At 33.2% G+C, this 20,409-nt stretch overlaps 2 protein-coding genes across 5 annotated transcripts in view; one reads left to right on the top strand and one right to left on the bottom strand.

Annotated features, from left to right (window-relative positions):
- Positions 1–20,409, bottom strand: part of LOC123682728 (serine/threonine-protein kinase S6KL) — a 129,681-nt gene that overhangs the window by 68,305 nt on the left and 40,967 nt on the right. The window lies entirely within an intron of this gene.
- LOC123682727 (neurofilament heavy polypeptide-like) lies at positions 1,967–19,870 on the top strand. Its single transcript, XM_045621492.1, has 2 exons — positions 1,967–2,123; positions 18,128–19,870. Exon 2 carries the CDS (start codon positions 18,129–18,131, stop codon positions 19,509–19,511), a length of 1,383 nt encoding a protein of 460 aa, XP_045477448.1. The 5' UTR covers positions 1,967–2,123; position 18,128; the 3' UTR covers positions 19,512–19,870.

Below are 20,409 nucleotides of genomic sequence, written 5' to 3' on the forward strand. Positions count from 1 at the left end.
AACGGTAGATAAGTGTTTAACAGATGAACAGGCTTTGGTTCATTTATTCGATACAAATAGAAAATTCAATAAAAAAATAGGATGCTCCATAAGAAAAAACATAAGGCTTTTCCAATTTTTGAAAAATCGATACATCTCAAAGACGGTAAGTTATAAGCATATGAAACTTCGAACAAACTTGGGTTATATACATGCAATCTGAAAATTCAATGAAAAATTCCATAACAATGGTCCTTTATACTGTTTTGTTAGGTAGACCATGTGTATTTCCAAAAAATTTAAGAATGCAACTCTAATGGAGCTGACCGTGCTTAGTAATAATAATAATAATAACCGTAATAGAGCGTACCGTGAATGGTGAAACAGCCTGTTTATTTTTTGTAGAATTTTAAAATGTTTCACGAATCTTTTTAAAGGTAAAAATAATGAATTGAAGAGCTTTTTCAAATTCCAAGGTGAATGAGAATGAACAGCTTCAATCTGTAAGAAATTACAAAATTTGGGGTCAACTTTAAAGGAATTAAACTCCATTCATTTCATTAGAAAGATCATACTATAAAAAATTAACTGTGTTTCATTAAATTTGAAATTGAGAAAAAAATTTCATATTCATGTAATTTTTTGACAAAATTTCACATTTAGATTTTTGCTTAAATTTGTTTAATACATTATTCTAAACATAAACTACCAGCACTGTGACATGCCATGAGAACAGAATGACGTTCAAAATTGTCTATTCTGACTAAATCGATCTTTTCAAAGATATCGCATACTGTTCGAGAGTTATCCTGTTCACGGAGGATGGCCGAACGGACGGACGGAATTTATTTTTGAGAGAATCCTCTACTCAACATTTCAAAATTTAAAAAAAAATTGAAAAATTTGTGTTTTTTTTAATTTTCATTCATTGTTAAGAAAATTTCACCTTTAAAGGGAAGGAAAATGTTTGAAACCGCTGATTATATTGCTTAGATTTAGTACTTTATCAATCAAGAAAATATCAGGGACATTGAAATAATGAATCAGTTAATGGTAATAAGGTAGATCTTATTTTAAATCTCGAAATAAAATATGAACCTATTTTCGCTTCAATGAAAAAGAATATTAGAATACATGTGGCATTTTTAAATCTACTATTTCAATCTATCCATAATTGAGGATATAAGGACTGATTTTAAAAAAAATTGAAAAAAAGCATTCTTTTACATGGTGTTTTGACAAATAATAAGAAAAGAATAAAAAGTATTGGTATATCCTTTAAGTATCATAAATTTGTTGCTTTCATGAAACAATTATAATTTATAGAACTCTATTTTCAGTTATTTCAGATGGATTTAAAATATCTCATCATAAATAAATATTGTTAAGGAAAATTAATAGAATCTGAACGCCATCAATGAAATGAGTAGTAAACATTTCTATAGTTTCGGTTGATAATAGTCAGAAAAAATAAAACAAAATTTCCAGGTTTGGAATAAACTTAGTAGTCCAACTGAAGAAAAATCTATATATCAATAAGAGGTGATCAAATCATGTTTTGGAATGTGACCAAATTCAAATTGATGATATTAGATTCATTTTTACAATTCTACTTTTAAACCAATAAAACTACACAAAATAACCCATTTCTTTCCTCTCTGACCAAACCGAATTCTCACAAAATAATTCAACTCTCACAAGAATTCTTGAACTTCACTGCGTGAACATCAAATACCACTATAGTTATATGCCACTTATCCGCAATTATACCCAATAAACTGCTACAGATGCTCGATTTTTTTTTCAGAATAGTATTTCGTGCAATTTTTCAAATCGTTGCACATCATCAGAAGTGTACATCATTGTCGGGGTCCTGGATATCGAAGACCAAGTGGAACCAAAGGATCGACTTCAAAAAACAGAAGAGATAAAAAATGAGACATCTTGACGTCGACCTGCTGCTCGAGCAGGGCGATTAGAATCGTCTTTACTCAAGAGAGGGGGCCATGCTTATATAAACCGATTGGTAGCAAAGTTCTGCAAACTCTGTTGGTAGATTGTTCGTCAAGAAGTGCAGTGATTTTGGTATTTTTCTACACACCCCTGTTTGATCCAAGACAAAGTTTCGTTTCATAACATTTCAGGTAGGTCAGTAGAATATACCGTGATTGTGTTTTGTTTGTTCCTCATGTACTTGGGATTTCGAGATTTTTTCGGTTTTTTTTCATATGTTGATTTTTTTCGACCGAATTCGAGTTGAGTTTCTGGACGCAAGATATTCCTTAAAATTTATCATGCAGAAGTACCTTCAGTATTCAATATAAACCCTAGGTTGACATTTTCTTGCAAATTACATTTCGCTTTGACAAATAAATTAATTTTCGAATTTATAGCATTTTTCAATATATTTAAGAAAATTCAATAAATTCGGTTACAGAAAACTATTCTTCAATTCTAAATATAATACAAAATACAATCGGCGTACGATGTTTTGATCATGAATCCTCCACATTTCTGTCGACTAGTGTAGTCTTTCAATTTAAAATATGAATCCTCCCTTAAATTTTCTTCAACTTCCTTTTTTATAATTGTAACCGGTATGGAAATAATCTTTGAAAATATAATTCCTTTTCTATTTAACCTTCCTTCTGATTTTTATATCATTAAGTGATTAGGGCCCTCATTCAAAATAAGTCCTGTTTTTCCGTGAACCTCTAGTTTTTCACATATCTGTAAACTACTGTTTCCTTAGAATTAAAATTTTCAATTCAATTTATCTTGGGCAGTAATAGTATTCTTTCAGTAATCTTTTCTCGAAAATCCTTCATTTTTTGGAAAAACTTTTTGTCAAAATTATATTTCGTTGTTACAAAACAATTTCATTTCTCAGTTGATTGTATGATATCTAAATAAGTCATGTAGAATAATTATTATTGAATCTTTATTATTTCATCAGGTTTTTTATTTTTATAACTGAAAGTTCTTCTAGAATAAAAAAATTTAATTTTTAAAATAATTTCTTGGAAATGATTTTTAGATTTTATATAGTTTGTTATCCAAATTTCGTATCATTGAATAATATGGCCCCCACTAAATAATGAGATAAAAACTATTCAACTATTTTCCGAAATGAACCTTTTTTCTACATTTTACTCCGTTAATTTATTCTTTCAATTCAAAACAACATAACTGTTTTTATTATCATTCATTAGCATGATAACTCCCATCAATGATGTAATAAATTTCAGGTTTACTCCATTAGTATAAATTCATAGTAAAATTCTCAGTGAGTATATATTAACGGTCTTCCGATTATATCAATAGAAATATAATATGTAAAAAAGAGATAAGCTCATAGATTAAATCACCAAAATTGGCATTCTATCAATTCTTCAATCGGCAGTTCTAGTAAATGCATAAGTACCTGAAGTAGTTATTTTTGAATTAATAAATTAAATCCATTGAACCAATTAAAGATGAGATACTGTCCTTCGATATAATTGACTCCTTAATATTAAGCACTTTATATAAAAGAAAATCAACAATATTATTCATTGTTGAATAATAGAATTACCCATAATGAATAAATTATGCCTAATCTATTACGTTCCAAAAATAATACAATATTACATTTTCATAAATAGACGGCTGTTGTTAGCAATTACGATTATTTTCTTTATTGTGATATGGAACAATCAGTGACAGCCATTTTTGCAATATTCTTTTCATATAGATAAATGAGTAATGCATGTACAAGAGTTTTAATCATGATTAAATTTCTGTTATTCGCTTATAATAGTTTTGTCGTTTATCAGTTATTCCCATTATTCTGCAAAAGTTTATAAAAATCATTAATTTCTAGATCGTACTTTATACCTAACCTATATTGATGTTCATCTTTAGAAACTTAAATTTCATCGTCACTCGATATATGAAATTGAAAGGTTATTGAAATTTGGTTAAAGTATTGAATTTTTTTTTTGCATCAATTTGCTCTTTGAAAAATAAAAACCTTCAGCAGACTGGCAATAATTATATGATTGTTCATAAATTACATATTCTTCATGCCCAAAGTATTTTGATGGTTCAATGGATTGAATTATAAGGTCTTCAAAATAAATCATAATAAATCGGAAGACCTTGTCCATGATATGAACTTAACTACCTTCTACCATATATTAATCGGATTGTATAGGCGAAGATAAGATTTCATGTGTAAATACAAACCTTAGCGTAGTATATCAATATAACACAAAAATCTTACTTCTGACATAAATAAATTCACGAACAAAAACTTTTTCTCTTAAATTCACAACAAATAATTATTCACCTTCGATGAGGTGTGAAGCAAAATTGAGAAATGCCGCATGAGGTTAAACTTATGCACCGATCAACCAAAATTGATGACTGTTGCATTTAGAGAAATCTAATCGACCCAAATGAACTCTTAATTGAACCACAATTCAACGTTATGGTTCTAGAATCGCTCATTCATTTACATATTTGAAAGGTGCGAAAGAAAACACAATGTCGTAAATGTCAAACGAAAGAAAACGCATATATACGTTACATAAAAACCCTCCTGTTAATAAATATCTGACTACCTTGTATAGGCATTCCGAAATAACATGATTTGCAACAATTATAAACCTACGTGTTATTATATGCATTTATTATCTTGTTATTACTCAGTACCGTTGGTAACAATGCAATGCCATTCTCGAACTCTATTATGAAGACCTAATACGAAAATTGTTGAATAAATGGAGTAATTTCCTCATTTTCATCTTTTTAACGCTACTTCTTTCGATTGTTTCATAAAACATTGATTGATCGATCAACTCGTTGATTGTTGTTTGAAATCTATGGAAGTGTCAAAATTGAACTGGAAATGAACACAGAAATAATTTGATCGAGCAAATCACCACGATAAAAGTTTTATGAAACCCACCATTAATCTGGTAAATGAACTTCTAGACATGAATTCCAATATCAAATAGGTAATTGTTCCAGCTATAATGAAAATCAGAAATAAAAAATTCGATATCTAAGAACTAGGCTAGACGTTTTCAACCAATTTGTAAGAAGAGTTCTACTCGCAGGATTGCAGGGACCACTGATGGAATCGTTAGTGAGGCACCTAAGTAGTACCTGCCATATACACCCTCATCATCATAGCGAACAGTGGTTGGATTTATATTCCAAGCAGTGCCGTTCTTTCGTAAATACGCTCTATTAGTGTGATGTCACACACCGCCATTTTTGGTTGTCCTGTCAGTATTCGGAATCCAAACAAATAAATTGTCATTCAAATTAGTACGGTGTCTTTGAAGGAATTGGCTTATTTTCATTATTAAGATTATTTGAGGAACGATTTCAGTATTAATTGATAGACAGAAGGAACGAGGTTAATACCAGTAAGTTTGAATCCTGTATCATTCCCCAGATTTTGTTAAAAGCCGTGTTTATTAGTTGAACTTCAAGTTCGAAGTTACTGGCATTAATCTCGTTCCTTCTGTCTATCAATTAATAGTAAAATCGTTCCTTGAATGATTTTATTCATCAAAATAAGCCAATTTCTTCAACGACAACGTACTAATTTGAATGACAATTTGTTTGTTTGGATTCCAAACACTGACAGAAGAACTAAAATGACGGTGTGTGACGTCATCACTAATAGAGAGCTTATTGCGCAGCCTTCAACACTATCTATCGCGACACCACAAGTTAAAACCTTATGAATCCAATGATAGAATTTCAAAAAATGAAAGATCTCCAAATCAAATCAATTCAATCAAAAACATTTTTAAAACCTGAAATTATTATGCTATGAGAAAGATTTGATGAAATCAAGTTGAAAATTCGCAATGAAATATCCTATATACAGGATGTTCCACCAAAAACTCGACGCTCTATTACGGATAAAAGAAGAATTCTCCAAAATTCGATCATTTGGATCCATTAAAACTACATCATCAATGTTTTGATAACAAGGTGTGCCAAAAAAGTGTATATGACCAAACATATGTTTTTTCTTATGGAACATCCTATTTCTTTATTGAATTTTCAGATTGTATGGATTAAATGAACCCAAGTTTGTTCGAAGTATCATCTGCTTAAAACTTACCGTTTTTGAGATATTTCGCTTATTCATAAATTGAAGGGTCTTTGGAAAAGCCTTATAACTTCAAAATAAATAAATTTATTTGAATGAGATTTCTAAAGTGAATATGTACTAGAAGAATGGAGGTTAATAGTGACTTTTTCATCATAATTGAGAACACTACTGGATGTTTACAATGAGATTCACTGATGGCTTTTCAAACGTTGATATCGATCATATTTCGAATGACACATCCTATAAGTATTTGATTTTCTCATTTGATAGACAATTTTTCGAAGACAATAAAAATTGAAACTAAAATACAGAATGTTTCAAATAGAATAAGCCCTATATCAACTTTTGAATGAGTCTTCAATGAATCATTTCCTTATGAACACCCACTAAAGTTAACAATGAATATCAAAAAATCAGTCCTTCATTCTTCTAGTATTCATTAACAAAATATCATTCGAATAAATTCATTCATTTCGGAATCGTTAAGTTTTTCCAGATCCCTCCAATTCATGAGAAATCGAAATATGTATTTCAAAAATGGTAAGTTTGAAGCATATAATATGAAGCTTGCAACAAAGTTGGGTTCATTTAAGTAGAATTCGATAAGGAAAAGCATATGTTTTGTAGTTTACACTTTTTTGGTGCACTCCTTGTATTTCCGAACAATGTAGCTCTAATGGAGCCTAATGATACTGTATCAAAAAAAAAATCGAAAATTTGTAATGGAGCGTCGTATGAATGGTGAAACACCCTGTATATAGATAGTAATCGACACAATTAAAATGGCATTAACGTATCACGCCAGACTGCAACTCGTAACCTCTTCAGAACCCTCAATTACCGCGATACCTCGAAACGAAGAACAAAATTGGCGTTTCACACCATTCTGAGAAATCAATTCGTCCTTCCAATTTCATAATTTTATCCGTTTCCGTCAAGACTACAAGAACCGCTCACTTAACGTCGAAAAATAGCAATTGAATAATTTCCCGTTTCCTAGAAACGCTAACTATTTCCTCCACTGACGAAGCAAGGCTCTTCCGAAAAAAATTTTAGCTGGAATTTCTAGGTCTCGAATCTGGATCTCTCACCCGGTGAACTTCTGGGCGCCAAGCTCGACTTTCGATATACATAGATGGAGAAATTTCGAACTGGAGGAATTACACCGGTAGTTGTTGATCTTGACCCGTTACCGAAGATCTCACACATGTAAAACGAATTAGTGTATTTCGACAGATTTGTTTTTAGCCGTCTGGAGACCTTGGAAGGGAAAGAGTTCACGTCGTTTTCATATCTTCTTGCCGTTGCATAATAGTTAGGATTTCTAGACATGACAGACAGTGATCCATGTGTTTTAGGTTTATAATCGAATATTTCCCTCCTGTCAAAAATTCTATGTATACGGAGAACAATTATCGAAAATTACAGCGAATATTTCCCTCCTGTCAAAAATTCTATGTATGTGGAGAACAATTATCGAAAAGTAATGTAACAGTTTATTCGGGAAATATTCCCCCGAATTACACTCGTGCATTCAAAATTACCGGATAATTTCGCATTTCAGCGTGTTTTCTTTGAAAAACTGCATTCGGTCATTTTCATTTTTGGAGAGCCCTCCATCTTCGGAGTCGGGCTCTTTCTCCAAAAATGAAAATGAACTCATGCAGTTTTTATGAAAACACGCTGTCATGCAAAATTATCGGTAATTTTGATGCACTTGTGCAATTACTTACGCTAACAGACACAGTTTGCTTTTTAGTAAGTTGTTGAAGATGTTTCTTCGGCCAAAATTCTATTTTCAAGATACAATACAAAATATTTAATAAAAAATTATCCATTTTGTCAAGGCTGACCCCAAACATTTTGGCGCCCCGGTAAAATAAAATATTGCCGCCCTGCTTAGTCTTTTTCATCTGAATTTTCTTCGAAGGACCCACGGTTATTCCTCTCAGGCTCTGAGTAATAAACGTAGATAGGGGAAGCATATGTCATTTTCAGTAAGCAAATTTTGTCCCCAACATGAACCATCAAATTTGACATGAAGCGAGCGGAAATGAAAACATATCAGTGATGAGATATTTCACTCAATTCGCGAGTTTCTCCACTAAGAACGCACTTCTTATGTCCCATAGTGAACCAACGTTCCATAATAACTCGAAACATATTGGAATAAATATTAAAATATATCAGAAATTCAGAAAACAAACTTCAAGTGCGCCAAACGACGTGAAGCAACCGATAATACTAGGAGAGAAAAAGTTGGCAAACCTTGGATTTCAGCAGGTAGATACTGAAAATAATAAATATTCTGCTCATTATAAATTCGACAATTGAATGAAATATCGGATTCCAAATATTCAAATTTGCATATGTAATCGAGAATCACTCAAATAAATATATTTCATTCAATATAATATACATTCATAACGACATAGTAAAATTGTGGATTTGAAAATATATCAAAATCCGACAACGTAATCTAAAACTGTTGGGGACATGTGGAAATTGCATATATTCCCTCTATGTTTATAACTCTATGGTCTCATGCATCAGCAATCTTTACAAATTCATCTGAAATCGTATTTTTTTTTAACTTAAAATCACCTTGACAAATTTATCAAAGAACGTTTTATCAATTTGATCAAAAAACGTACTGCGTTTTTCAAAAGTACGACACTCTGTTTCAAACGACAACGTAGGTGCCTTTTAGTACCTAAATATTTGTATTTTCGTAACTAGTTGAGAGCGCCTATTCTATTTCAATAAAAAAAATATTTTACTACAAAGAATAGTATTTTCCTTGAGTAAACGATATCTTGTCAAAAAGGATATCTTGTTTTATCAACTGACTTTACGCCCCTACAATTTGGTGTCCCGGCCAAATGTCCGGTATGCTGGTCCTGGTCCCTGCATTTCGTGAATCCAAAAGTAAACGTAAATAAAACAATAATTAATTTCTAATATCGATCAAATTTTCTTTCAATATAGGCACTATGCCATTCTATGTGGAATACAATATGTCTTTACAAGACTCGATCCTTACAATTGTGAGGTGCTTTTCGATGACTCGCCGGGCAATATCTAACCAATAATTTGACGGATCTTGGTTTTCCGATCGTCAATAGTTTGAAGATTATCGGATTATCGACATAAACACGATTTTTTGCATAACCTCATAAAAATAGAAAGGCGATAAATCACAAGATCTTGATGGCCAATTCACATTGCCGAAACGAGAAATTACGCGTCCTAGGAATTTTTCTTGCAATGAAGATAAAATTAGTCGTGTTGTGTGGATTGTTGCGCCATCTTGCTGGAACTACATCTCTTCCAATTCCATAGCATTAATTAAGTTCTTGCAAAAAAAAATCGGTAATCATTCGGCTATATCGATGCGAATGGACGGTTTGAGTGACACCTTATAAGGATGGAAATCCAGATGCAAAATATACCATAGCGTACTCTTACTGAACCAAATTTTCTTATAATTCATAAATTGAAAATACCAAAGTGCTGCAGATACTAACTGAACGGAAACGGTATTGGAAGAATTTTTTCGACAAAAGTTTTGCAACTGAATAATGAATAAATTTTTTTTTATGGTATCAGAATTCTATTTTCCACGTCATATTCCAATCAAAAATCTCATTTCCACTCTGCCTAGTGACCATTCATAAAACAAGGTCGAAGTAAAACGTAGTGTGTTGACTGATCTGCGAATGTTTGTTGTGGTTTGAAACGAAATCAGTTTGAAAACAAAATTTTATATTCAAAGGAATTGAGTAAATATGTAAATGAATCCGAAAAACAACCTTATTCGAAAAAACAATTTTAGTAGTTGACCTCTCAATGAATGAATGCTTATTCTACCTACATCAAACAGCATATTCAATGATGTTTGTAATACTCACTTCCAGGAATTGAGTTCTTATTGTCAGTAGGTAACATATCAACATTTCCTCATTAATAAAATTTCTCGAAAATGACTCAACCTATATAATATTCATCAAAAACGTAAGAACAAAAGAGAAAAACGATTTGAAAACATAACTTTTTTTAAACACCTCCCTAGGAAAAGAATTAATTCAATTTAATCAATTTTTATTTGTATCATGTTTCTTTCTTCATCGAATACCTATATTCATTTCACATCACTGCCTTCCATTGAAAAATTCATTATATTTTAAAATAATCAGAAGTTCTATGATAATGTTATTGATAATTCAAGACAGAAAATTAAGAATTTTGCCTTTAGAAATGTTTTCGAATATGAGAGCTAATTTCCTTATTGGCTCAACTCTTTTAGCGGGTTTCATAAATCTAAAGATTCAATCTAATGTGGCAAATTCGTTCATTCAGCCATACCTTGCAGAACAAAATCGTGCAGGAATATCTCAATTTAACTCAGATTTCATGGTTATAAAGAGTGTTTTTTTAGAGCTATAGAACTTTAAATTGCAATAAAACAACGATGGACTATTCGATTGACATGAATTTAATTTATCCGCAATATAATCTTGTGGCATTACATTTTAAATATGATTTCTGGCATATGACCGCCACGGCTGGCTCGGATGTAGTCCAATCTGGACGTCCAATTTTCGATGACTTTTTCCAACATTTGTGGCCGTATATCGGCAATAACCCATCGAATGTTGTCTTCCACATGGTCAAGGGCTTGTGGCTTATCCGCATAGACCAATGACTTTACATAGCCCCACAGAAAGTAGACTAGCGGTGTTAAATCACAAAATCTTGGAGGCCAATTCACAAGGCCAAAACGTGAAATTAGGCGGTCACCAAACGTGTCTTTCAATAAATCGATTGTGGCACGAGCTGTGTGACATGTTGCGCCGTCTTGTTGGAACCACAGCTCCTGGACATCATGGTTGTTCAATTTAGGAATGAAAAAGTTAGTAATCATGGCTCTATACCGATCACCATTGACTGTAACATTCTGGCCATCATCGTTTTTGAAGAAGTACGGACCAATGATTCCACCAGTCCATAAAGCGCACCAGAGAGTCAGTTTTTCTGGATGTAACGGTGTTTCGACACACACTTGAGGATCAGCTTCACTCCAAATGCGGCAGTTTTGTTTGTTGACGTAGCCATTCAACCAGAAGTGCGCTTCATCGCTAATGGACGTAGTGCGCGATACGTATTCCGCACGGAACCATTATTTTCGAAATAAAATTGCACTATTTGCAAGCGTTTTTCAGGTGTGAGTCTATTCACGATGAATTGCCAAACCAAACTGAGAATAAATCACTTGACAGCTGTTAAATCTGTCGCCATCTTGAACAGTAATGCTAACTTGAAGTTATATACCTCGAAAAAAAATACCCGTTATTTCTTTATTATATGTTGGAACTTGGAACTCTCCTGTCACGGATATCTATTATCTGTCAAATTTGTGATACAGACAACAGTTCTGCTGATAAATATTTTTCAATGCAAAAGTCACTAACTAAAAGATATTTATGGAAATATAGAACCTCTTTCAGGAATTTGCAATCAACACGCAGATATAATCCATAAAAATCCCGTATCTACCTACTCTTATTTTCCTTCAAGTTCGAAAACAAAAAAAATCTCTAGAATTCCGTTACGGCGCAGTTGGCCGAGGGACAAAAACAAAACAAAGAGGGAACGCCGATGCGAGTCTCATGAATAGGAATGAACTTTCATTTGTTCAAGTTTAAAGCAATCGACGACCTTCTTTCTTCGCGTCTCTCTGATGATGTATATCCCCATTTTTAATAATTCCACGTTGCGTCATTCCCGCTGCGGACTGTGATAATTTTAATTGCGACCGCGGAATCTGGAGATTGTGCGTTGTTGCATATAGGCAGGCGTCGGGCGCAGTCATTTACCCGTGTAATAATAATTAATAAATATTTCGATCTTCGACGCGGGTAAAATGTCGTTGAACGCGTTAGAAGGATGGTACGTTCGTTTCTTTACCGGGCGTTGAAGTCTCCGGGGCAGGATGACGAAATTCCAATTTGATTCTCGGAGAAAGAGGCAAAACAAGCGTATTTTGTAGTTGGGTGTTTTAATTAATGATCCAGTCGGAATTTAGCGTATTCTCATGAGTTGTCCCGTATGCCATGAGATATTATGAATATGGAAACCATTGAACGGTTACTTACAGTTCGATTATTTATAGATGTTCATCTCATTTTATTATTATCTACTTTTTCCGCTTATTTTATGATCAGCAGTACCAACTAATGAATTGGAAAAGGTTTCAGAATAAGACTGAAGACGTATTAGAGTCTTTAGCGCGTTATTTCAGTACCCTATTTCAATCATTTCCTCGTTGTCAAATTGATCAATCATTGTCCACCGTTTTGAGCGCTCGTATTTTTGCTGTAAAGCAAATACACTAACAGTCTACATTTTACGAGATTTTGTTTTAAATTTAATTTCCAGTTTCGAAAGAATTCGGATGAACAGAAAATTTTAATATTCAAAATTTCAGCTGATCAAAAATAATATCACGTAGGTAAGAAATAAAAATAGGATTTTAAAAAAGTTACATGAAAAGTTTGCTACTCTTTTGAGCAAAGTGTTGCATTCAAAGTAAAAATTAAATTGATTACACTGAATTATGTTTTTTATTATGACAGTAACGAGATTCCTTTAAAACGTGTGAAAAATATAGATTTCGTAGTTTGAAGGAAAAACTCAATAATTTGAGTAGTGCACAGGAAATATTAAAATTAGATGAATTAAAACAAAATTGGACTGCTGGTTTCCAAGTTATCGATATCAGAAATTCAGCCCAATTTTCATGAACCCTGTATCTCCGATACTACCAGTCGTAGGATACACAACAAGGTACTTTTCTAAGGTCTGGATGACCTGCATTGAACACTATGCTATGGCCAACCACTCCTGTTGCACCCTGATGTATAGATAATAAATTCTCTCCAATTCTTAAAAGTATTCGAATATGTGTTTGTCATCTTAATTCATATTGGTTTTTACACCGATAAAGTATCTTCAGCTCGTTATTTATTAGTCTTTTGTTGGTGAGCAACCCAATAATATTATAGCAATTGCATTTTATCCTGTCAAGAATTATATTTGTTATTGACAAATTTCGCAATTGCAAATTTTCAAAATAAAAAAAAAATTTTTTTACCCCAAATATTACTTCGTTTTTTCTTGTACCTAATGTAGTTTTCATGAGAATAAAAGCTCATATATTTTCATGTATGAAGAGAATTTCAGCCATCTGCAGAAATCATATATTTTCTTTCGAAAGTATTCGTGATAATTGTATTTAATGCAATGTTGAATCCAGGGGGGTTCCCGGGGGGTAATACTCCTCCTCCCGGTGCATGACAGCTACCCCTCTTAAGAAAAAACTACCTCTCAAATTCAAAACGAATTTTTGGAGAAAATTTCCTGGATTCAGCACTGATTCAATGGAAATTCATTATAAAATGGAATAACACAAAATTTCCGCCAATTTCAATATAAAACAACATTTGTTTTTTCAACATTGTAGCTTCTTCAGTTTAATTTTAGACCTGAAGAAGCTACATTGTTCGCGAAACAATTGTTGGTTACATTGAAATTTGTGTAAATCAATTCTGTTCATGAAGTTGATCATATATTGTTTATGAAAATAATCATATATTGATTAGAATCACCATCAACCAAAAGATAATCTTAAATTATCGGATAATGTTATTTCAATTGTAAATGATGATTTGCTTACCCATTTCACAGAAGAGTAAGAGAGAAGATGACTTTACCTGTTGAGATTGCTATCTCTGTCAATCTTAGCAAAGAAGCTTGTCTTCTAGTTAGCCTATAGTATTCTTGAATGCTAGTTAGTGAAATTAATATACCACTTCTAAATTAAGTAATTTTTCAGAAATGTAAGATACTGATGAAGGAAAATTTCATTGTACAGTTTTAGAGAATTTATTCTTCTTCCGGTTGGTTTTAATATTTTGTCGATCGGAATTGTATTTGTAGACAAAAAAGTATATATCAGATAGTGCCGGTTTCGACACAATGATGCCATAATTTTGAAATTTATAATTTCTTTTATTTTCATTTGATAAAAATTGTAAGAGATATTCTTAATCGGATCGGTATGACTCAATCCAACCTAACCTAACCTAAAACGAACGATCTTCCATAGGCAATCTCACAGTTAACTAATATTATACATCACAACAAGCTTACAAAAACAATTCGTCTCTAGCTTCTAGCGATAATCAAGTCAGAATGACTCAAGCCAACATGACCTAACCTAAAACGCATAATCGAAAGAAAATCCACTCGAAGAATTCAAATCAGCCCATCTGACTACTTCGAACCGATGCGAAAGCAGAAGTAACACAACCGACGATGGTCACTGCTAAATATTCATGGCTGCACTCGCATTTTCTTCTGCAATCAGAAGAATCAGCGACCATTATCAGCGCGTGCAATGAATAATGCAGGAGCAGCTTCCGTCCCAGACATCTTATAACGTAATAGATCGGCCATTAGGAATCGCGAACTCGTTCCCATACTTTTATTTTCTTAGCGACCAGAAACGAAGTCCACGTAATTGCCAACATAACGATACCAAACCACCCCATAAAGAAATTGCGTAAAGCAACCTTCGGGACAAGGAGGTAATTCAAGTTGCGACATGCGAGGATGATCTTCCTTTTATATAATTCCGAGGGAGGGAGGGGGGAAAGGATAAGAAGAGGAAAAAACGCCGGACCGAGGGGCATAGATGGCATAGAATCGAAGAACCGGTTAGGTGAACAGCCTAAATGCATATCTCTGTGGTGTAGTAGAGTATGTATAGGGATCTTCTTTTTGTTCTTTTTTACTATACGACCGTATCGGTGTTTTTGTTTTTCTCCCGTTTTGGTATCAACGACCCAGAGTTTAGTTCGCTTTCGTTCGACCGTGACCATGGGCGTAGAAGCGCTGGTATATTCGCGATCGAAAGTGGTAGCTTAGAGGATATAAAAGTTAGCAAATTAGAGCACTTAGATTTTGTGTCATATATTTTACGTATAAACTTTTATGTTAACAACTTTGTTCATCAACAATAACGGCATAATTAATAATGAATCACAGAGGACACTATTAACAATATTTAAAATTTATACGTATATATTAGTGCCGCCATATTTGTTAACTAGAATCACGTATGGAAATAATTTTCACCAATTCTTTGGCAAATCCATTAATTATATTGCCATGCCTTGTATAACTAAATCGTGCGGGAATATCTCAGTTTCGCAAAGATTTCATAGTTGAATTTAATTTTTATTATGTTGGTACACGGAAATCTCCTGTCACGGATTTATATATTATCTACAGATACAGAGATGATAGAGAATGATACAGAAAACAGCTAACCAACATTTTCGAATGCCACAATCACTAAACGATATTTATGGAAATATTCCATTGATTTGAGAAAAAATCAGTGAATTATCAAAAATAATGTATAATACTAGTACAGAATCGTACCAAAATCTCATTCTAACACTGTTTCATGAATTTTAAACTCTTAGAATAATATCAATGCCTACTACACTTGTAATCTAAATAGGTAACTATTATTGACTCGAAATTAAACTTACAAAAATTTCGAAATTCTAATGATCACTTCAGAACCTAGAGAACAATATTCTACATATAAAGAGACACTCTCATTCAACTGAAATAAGAATTTTGATAATTATTTCCATTAAAAAAATTTTGCAATCTGTTAAAACCAAAACTCTAATGAAAAAGTTGAAAATTCGTTACTTAGAACTTTTCTGGAAGAAGATAAAAGCTGAAAAATAGTTCTAAAATTGTTTTCTTCAATATTACTCCTAGCTTCATAGTTCGACCAATGATTTCCGAAACAAGGAAATCAAGTTTGAAAAAAAGTACAATGAATAAAACATTTAATTGATTAGGTCCCTACTTCATGAAAATAAAATAATGAAACGACATAATTTTCAATATTTTTTTTACATTTGCGTCAATTGTTTCGTCAACACTGTGGCTTCATCAGGTTACATTTCGATCAGTAACAGTTGCACCAAACTCATTTTCGAATAAGTAAGCTCCAATCACATCACCAGCCCAAAAACGCAAAAAAAGTGACACATTGAGGATGGAAAGGCTTGATAACGTAGCCTCCAAGGTGAGGATGGACCTCATCACCGAAGATGATTTTTCGATGAAAATGCCGATCATTTTGATGCAATTCAGGGATCCAATCAGCGAAGATACGACGTTGCTGGGGTGATCGACCAGCTTGAGTTCTTGTATTAACTAAACTTTAAAAAACAAACAAGAAACAAAACGGGATACAATAGCAATTTTCTCAGTCTTTTATGAGATACGTATATGAATTCGATTCTTCATCTCACTAACTTGTCCCAACAGCTCAAAATTTTCCGGCAATAGTGAAGCTACAAAAATGATGAAAATTTTGTAGTCACAATTCGCTAAATTAGAGCCCTTTTGGGAACTGTGAGTACAAAATTTTCATTATTTTTGCAGAGAATTTTAACAATTTCAAAGCGTTGTTGAAGCGTGTATCGTTCTATTTTTATTGATGGCGAAGTTTATACTTGTTAAATGTCAAAAGATTACAGGTTCAAAAGTAACAGCTACCCAGATAGCGGTCATTTCAAAATGATACCTCTTTTTGGAAAACTGTAAAAAACAGATTCAAGCTTGGTAGAAAATTTCGAGTTGATCATCCGGATCATCAGCTCAATAGAAAATTGGATGTTTCACAATATCACCCGTTATTTACTACTGATTCAAAGTATACCTCATTTCGTATGGATCATTCATAAAATAAACGTCTCTTAAAAGAACTTTATCGAATAAAGAGAATTTTAAACAGACAAAAAAACCACGATCCATTCCACAATTAATTCAGTGAAAATACAATCGCAAATTCTCAATGCAATCACATAGCAATTCACAAAAAATTATCAAATGCAAGCGCTATAAAACCACTATCGTTAACCTTCTAGAAGGACCGCATGCTAAATCTTATTATGCGTGAGGAATATTGATCAAATGCATCCAAATGCAACTTGTTAATGGTGCAGATATAACGGATATGTCGACTGGTTACACTAAATTGGATAATGGGCCATCCCAGTCATTCATAGCTTGTATCCATCAATAGACCTTGCAGGATGAAGATGACACGACAAAAAGCAAAAAAAAAAAGACAAACACCGGTGAAGGATACTTGTTAGCTACCGTGGGGACGATTACTACCATCTTAAACGTTTCCTGTTATTATCTAATATTAGCCTTCTAGAAATCCCATGGTGTAGATGCTGGACCCCAAAATATTCGACAATTATTTCATGATCGTTAATAAATCTGAAGTTGAAAGGATCCGTTTATTGACCTCGGCTGTCTTTCTGAACTCGTTGATTGAATTAAATATATGGATTAAAAATAGTATACGACGGTGTTTCCCTTTGATAGAAATTATTCAGCATGAGCTATCTTCTTCAAGACGAAAAGGATAAGCATATTTTGAAGAGGAAGATTGTATCATATTTTTCCTCTTTCATTTTTCACGTGAAAATATAGATCGAATTTTGTATTTAAATTGATGTTCGGCAAATTAATTTTTTTTCAAATCTATTATCCAAGAATACGAGAAAGTTGAAGTGAGAAACCAAATTCAGAGATAATTTCTAAAATCTTAAAAAATGAAATAACGTATCGAATAATGTATTAAAATTCCACTCCTCTAATTCAAGATACACGTTCATTATAACAATGATCACGTTTGACGTTTGATTGTGACAATCTATCGAAATTTTGACACGACACTTTCAAAAAGAAAATTCGAAAGAAAATACGAATTGAAAATAAACCTCCCCAATACGTAAGTTCCATCTTCCACCTAGAAATAACGAAATCTCGAAGTTCCAACTTACATTTGTCCCGAAAGTTAACTGAAATTTCCTCAAACCAATTCTAGTGAACCTCAAACTTATCATTGCGTTTTTTTTGCAGAATGAAGATCGCAGCAGGACTTTTACTTCTGATAGCCAGCGCATTGGCGTACCCATTAGCAGAGTCTGATGTCAAGAGCTCAGAGGTTCCACTAGTCATCACCGACTATTCATCAGTTGCAAAAGCGGAAGTAGTTCATGATGCCCCCCATGGAGCAGCTGGCCATGCACACGATTCAGACGAGTCATCATCATCCGAAAGCTCAGAAAAATCTGCCGAAATCGAGAAACCCAAACAAGACAAGTCTGAAGAAAGCAGCGAAGAAGGTGTGATGCAAGATGGTATTCCTGCTTCTACTTTGAAGTCGATCGAAGCGAAACCAGAAGCCAAAGAAGAAGCCAAGGAGTTACCTAAACCACAAGAACCTGTCCCAATCGCTGAAGCCGAAAAAGCCGTCAAGCCTGAAGAAAATAAAAAAGAGGAAATCCCTAAAGTAGAGAAACCAGAAGAAGATAAAAAGGTATCACCACCATCTCTCAAATCTCTACCCATTGAGGATAAACCCAAACCTGCTGAAAAACCCGAACAAGAAATCAAAGTTCCATCTGAACCAGTACCCACACTCAAATCCAGTGCTCCTGTAGAAGCCTCAAATGAAAAGAAAGAAGAACAATCCCCAGCAGAATTAGAGAAACCATTGGCTCTTCCAGCTTTGAAAAAAGAAACACCAGCTGAACCTGCCAAAGCCGAAGAAGCCGCCCCAAGTGAACAAAAAGTTGAAGCCTCTCCTGTTGTTGAAGAAGCTGTACCCCAATTGAAATCTACCGAAAATTTGGAAGAAAAACCAGTAGCACCTTCAACTGAAAAAATAGCCGAAAAGAAGGAAGTCTCTTCTGAAAACGAAAAGCCTTTGGAAAAACCAGATGATAACAAAGTTGAGGAAGTGAAGAAAGAAGAAAAAAAAGCTGAAGAAATCAAAGAGGAATTGAAACCAGCTGATGTACCCGAAGCTAAGTCAGTAGTTATCCCAGAAACTAAACCCGAAGAAAAAAAGAGCGAAGAAGCCAAACCTGAAGTAATTGTACCAACAGTAAAATCACTTTCTGGAGTTGAAGATAAAGCAATTGAAAAGAAGGCTTTACCCGAAATTCCAAAAGAGACACCTGCTGTTCCAGAATCAAAACCTATCGAGAAGAAAGTAGAAAAGGTAGAAGAAAAACCTAAAGTAGAAGAAAAATCAAAAGTAGAAGAAAAACCAATAGTAGAAGAAAAACCAAAAGTAGAAGAAAAACCAAAAGTAGAAGAAAAACCAAAAGTTGAAGAGCCAAAGGTAACGGCAAAATCAATCGAAGAGAGTAAACCCGAAGAAAGTAAGCCAGAAGAGAAGAAACCCGAAGTAATCACAACGGAAAAAGTACCTCTCACTAGTGTGTCAAGTTCTTGAAGTTTTTAGGATTTTTCTAACTCAACAAGTTCCACAGACTGACAGAGGTTTGCTTGCCCTTTTGTTCCGAAGCACTTAAAAAATGTGAACATCTGGTTAACCAGACCTCAACCTCATTGATTCTTATTTATAATGTGCTCGATTCCTTGTGGTGGAGCATTTGTTGCTGTCGACAGGGTGGTCAATAATTGTTTTTCGTTGTGTAATAGTGTCATCATCGCTCAATGAAGGACTTAATTCATTTCATACATAACCGACTTTGCCAACTAAGTGAATAAGTACGTCACAATTCTAGATTATAAACGTAATTTAAAGAATTAATTTATGTATTTGAACCGTTGAATAAAGTTTGATACATATATATGTTTCTCATTGTTCTATTCCGATTTTATGTGGAGAGAAATTGATATGAACCAACTACCGATCAGTGAAGTGAAAATTATATTTTATTTCATTATTCGGTGATAGTTGGAGGTCTCAGGACGTCTATAAGAGTCAGAATAGAAAACATTTATGTTAATTATATTTTTAACAGATAATGATTTTAAAGTTATAACAGGAATATTTCATTGAGGTGTAGCATTATAGGTACTTCTTAAACTGAAATAAGTGAATGGTCAAAATTTGGGCAATCGAAATCAGGAGATATCAAGAAAAATAAGTAATGATAAAAATAAAATAAGTAACCTCCGCTTTCATGAACCGCATACTTGGCCATACTTTTAATATACCTATAGCAAGTGTAGTATCAATAGCAATGATTTTTTTTTAGTGAAAGATCCAGATATGGCTATAGCCATAAATTGATTCAAGTTTCAATCAAAATAGTCCTTAGTATGACTAGCTGCATAAGGCCAGAAAAGGAGATTGCATAGGAACTGAAGTTAGGATAAAACAT

This window comes from Harmonia axyridis, chromosome 6, assembly GCF_914767665.1.
Source record: "Harmonia axyridis chromosome 6, icHarAxyr1.1, whole genome shotgun sequence".
In the NCBI taxonomy this organism is placed as follows: Eukaryota; Metazoa; Arthropoda; class Insecta; order Coleoptera; family Coccinellidae; genus Harmonia; species Harmonia axyridis.

Coding starts and splice junctions, on each gene's coding strand:
- LOC123682727 (XM_045621492.1), top strand. CDS start 18,129: ATGAAGATCGCAGCAGGACTTTTACTTCTGATAGCCAGCGCATTGGCG.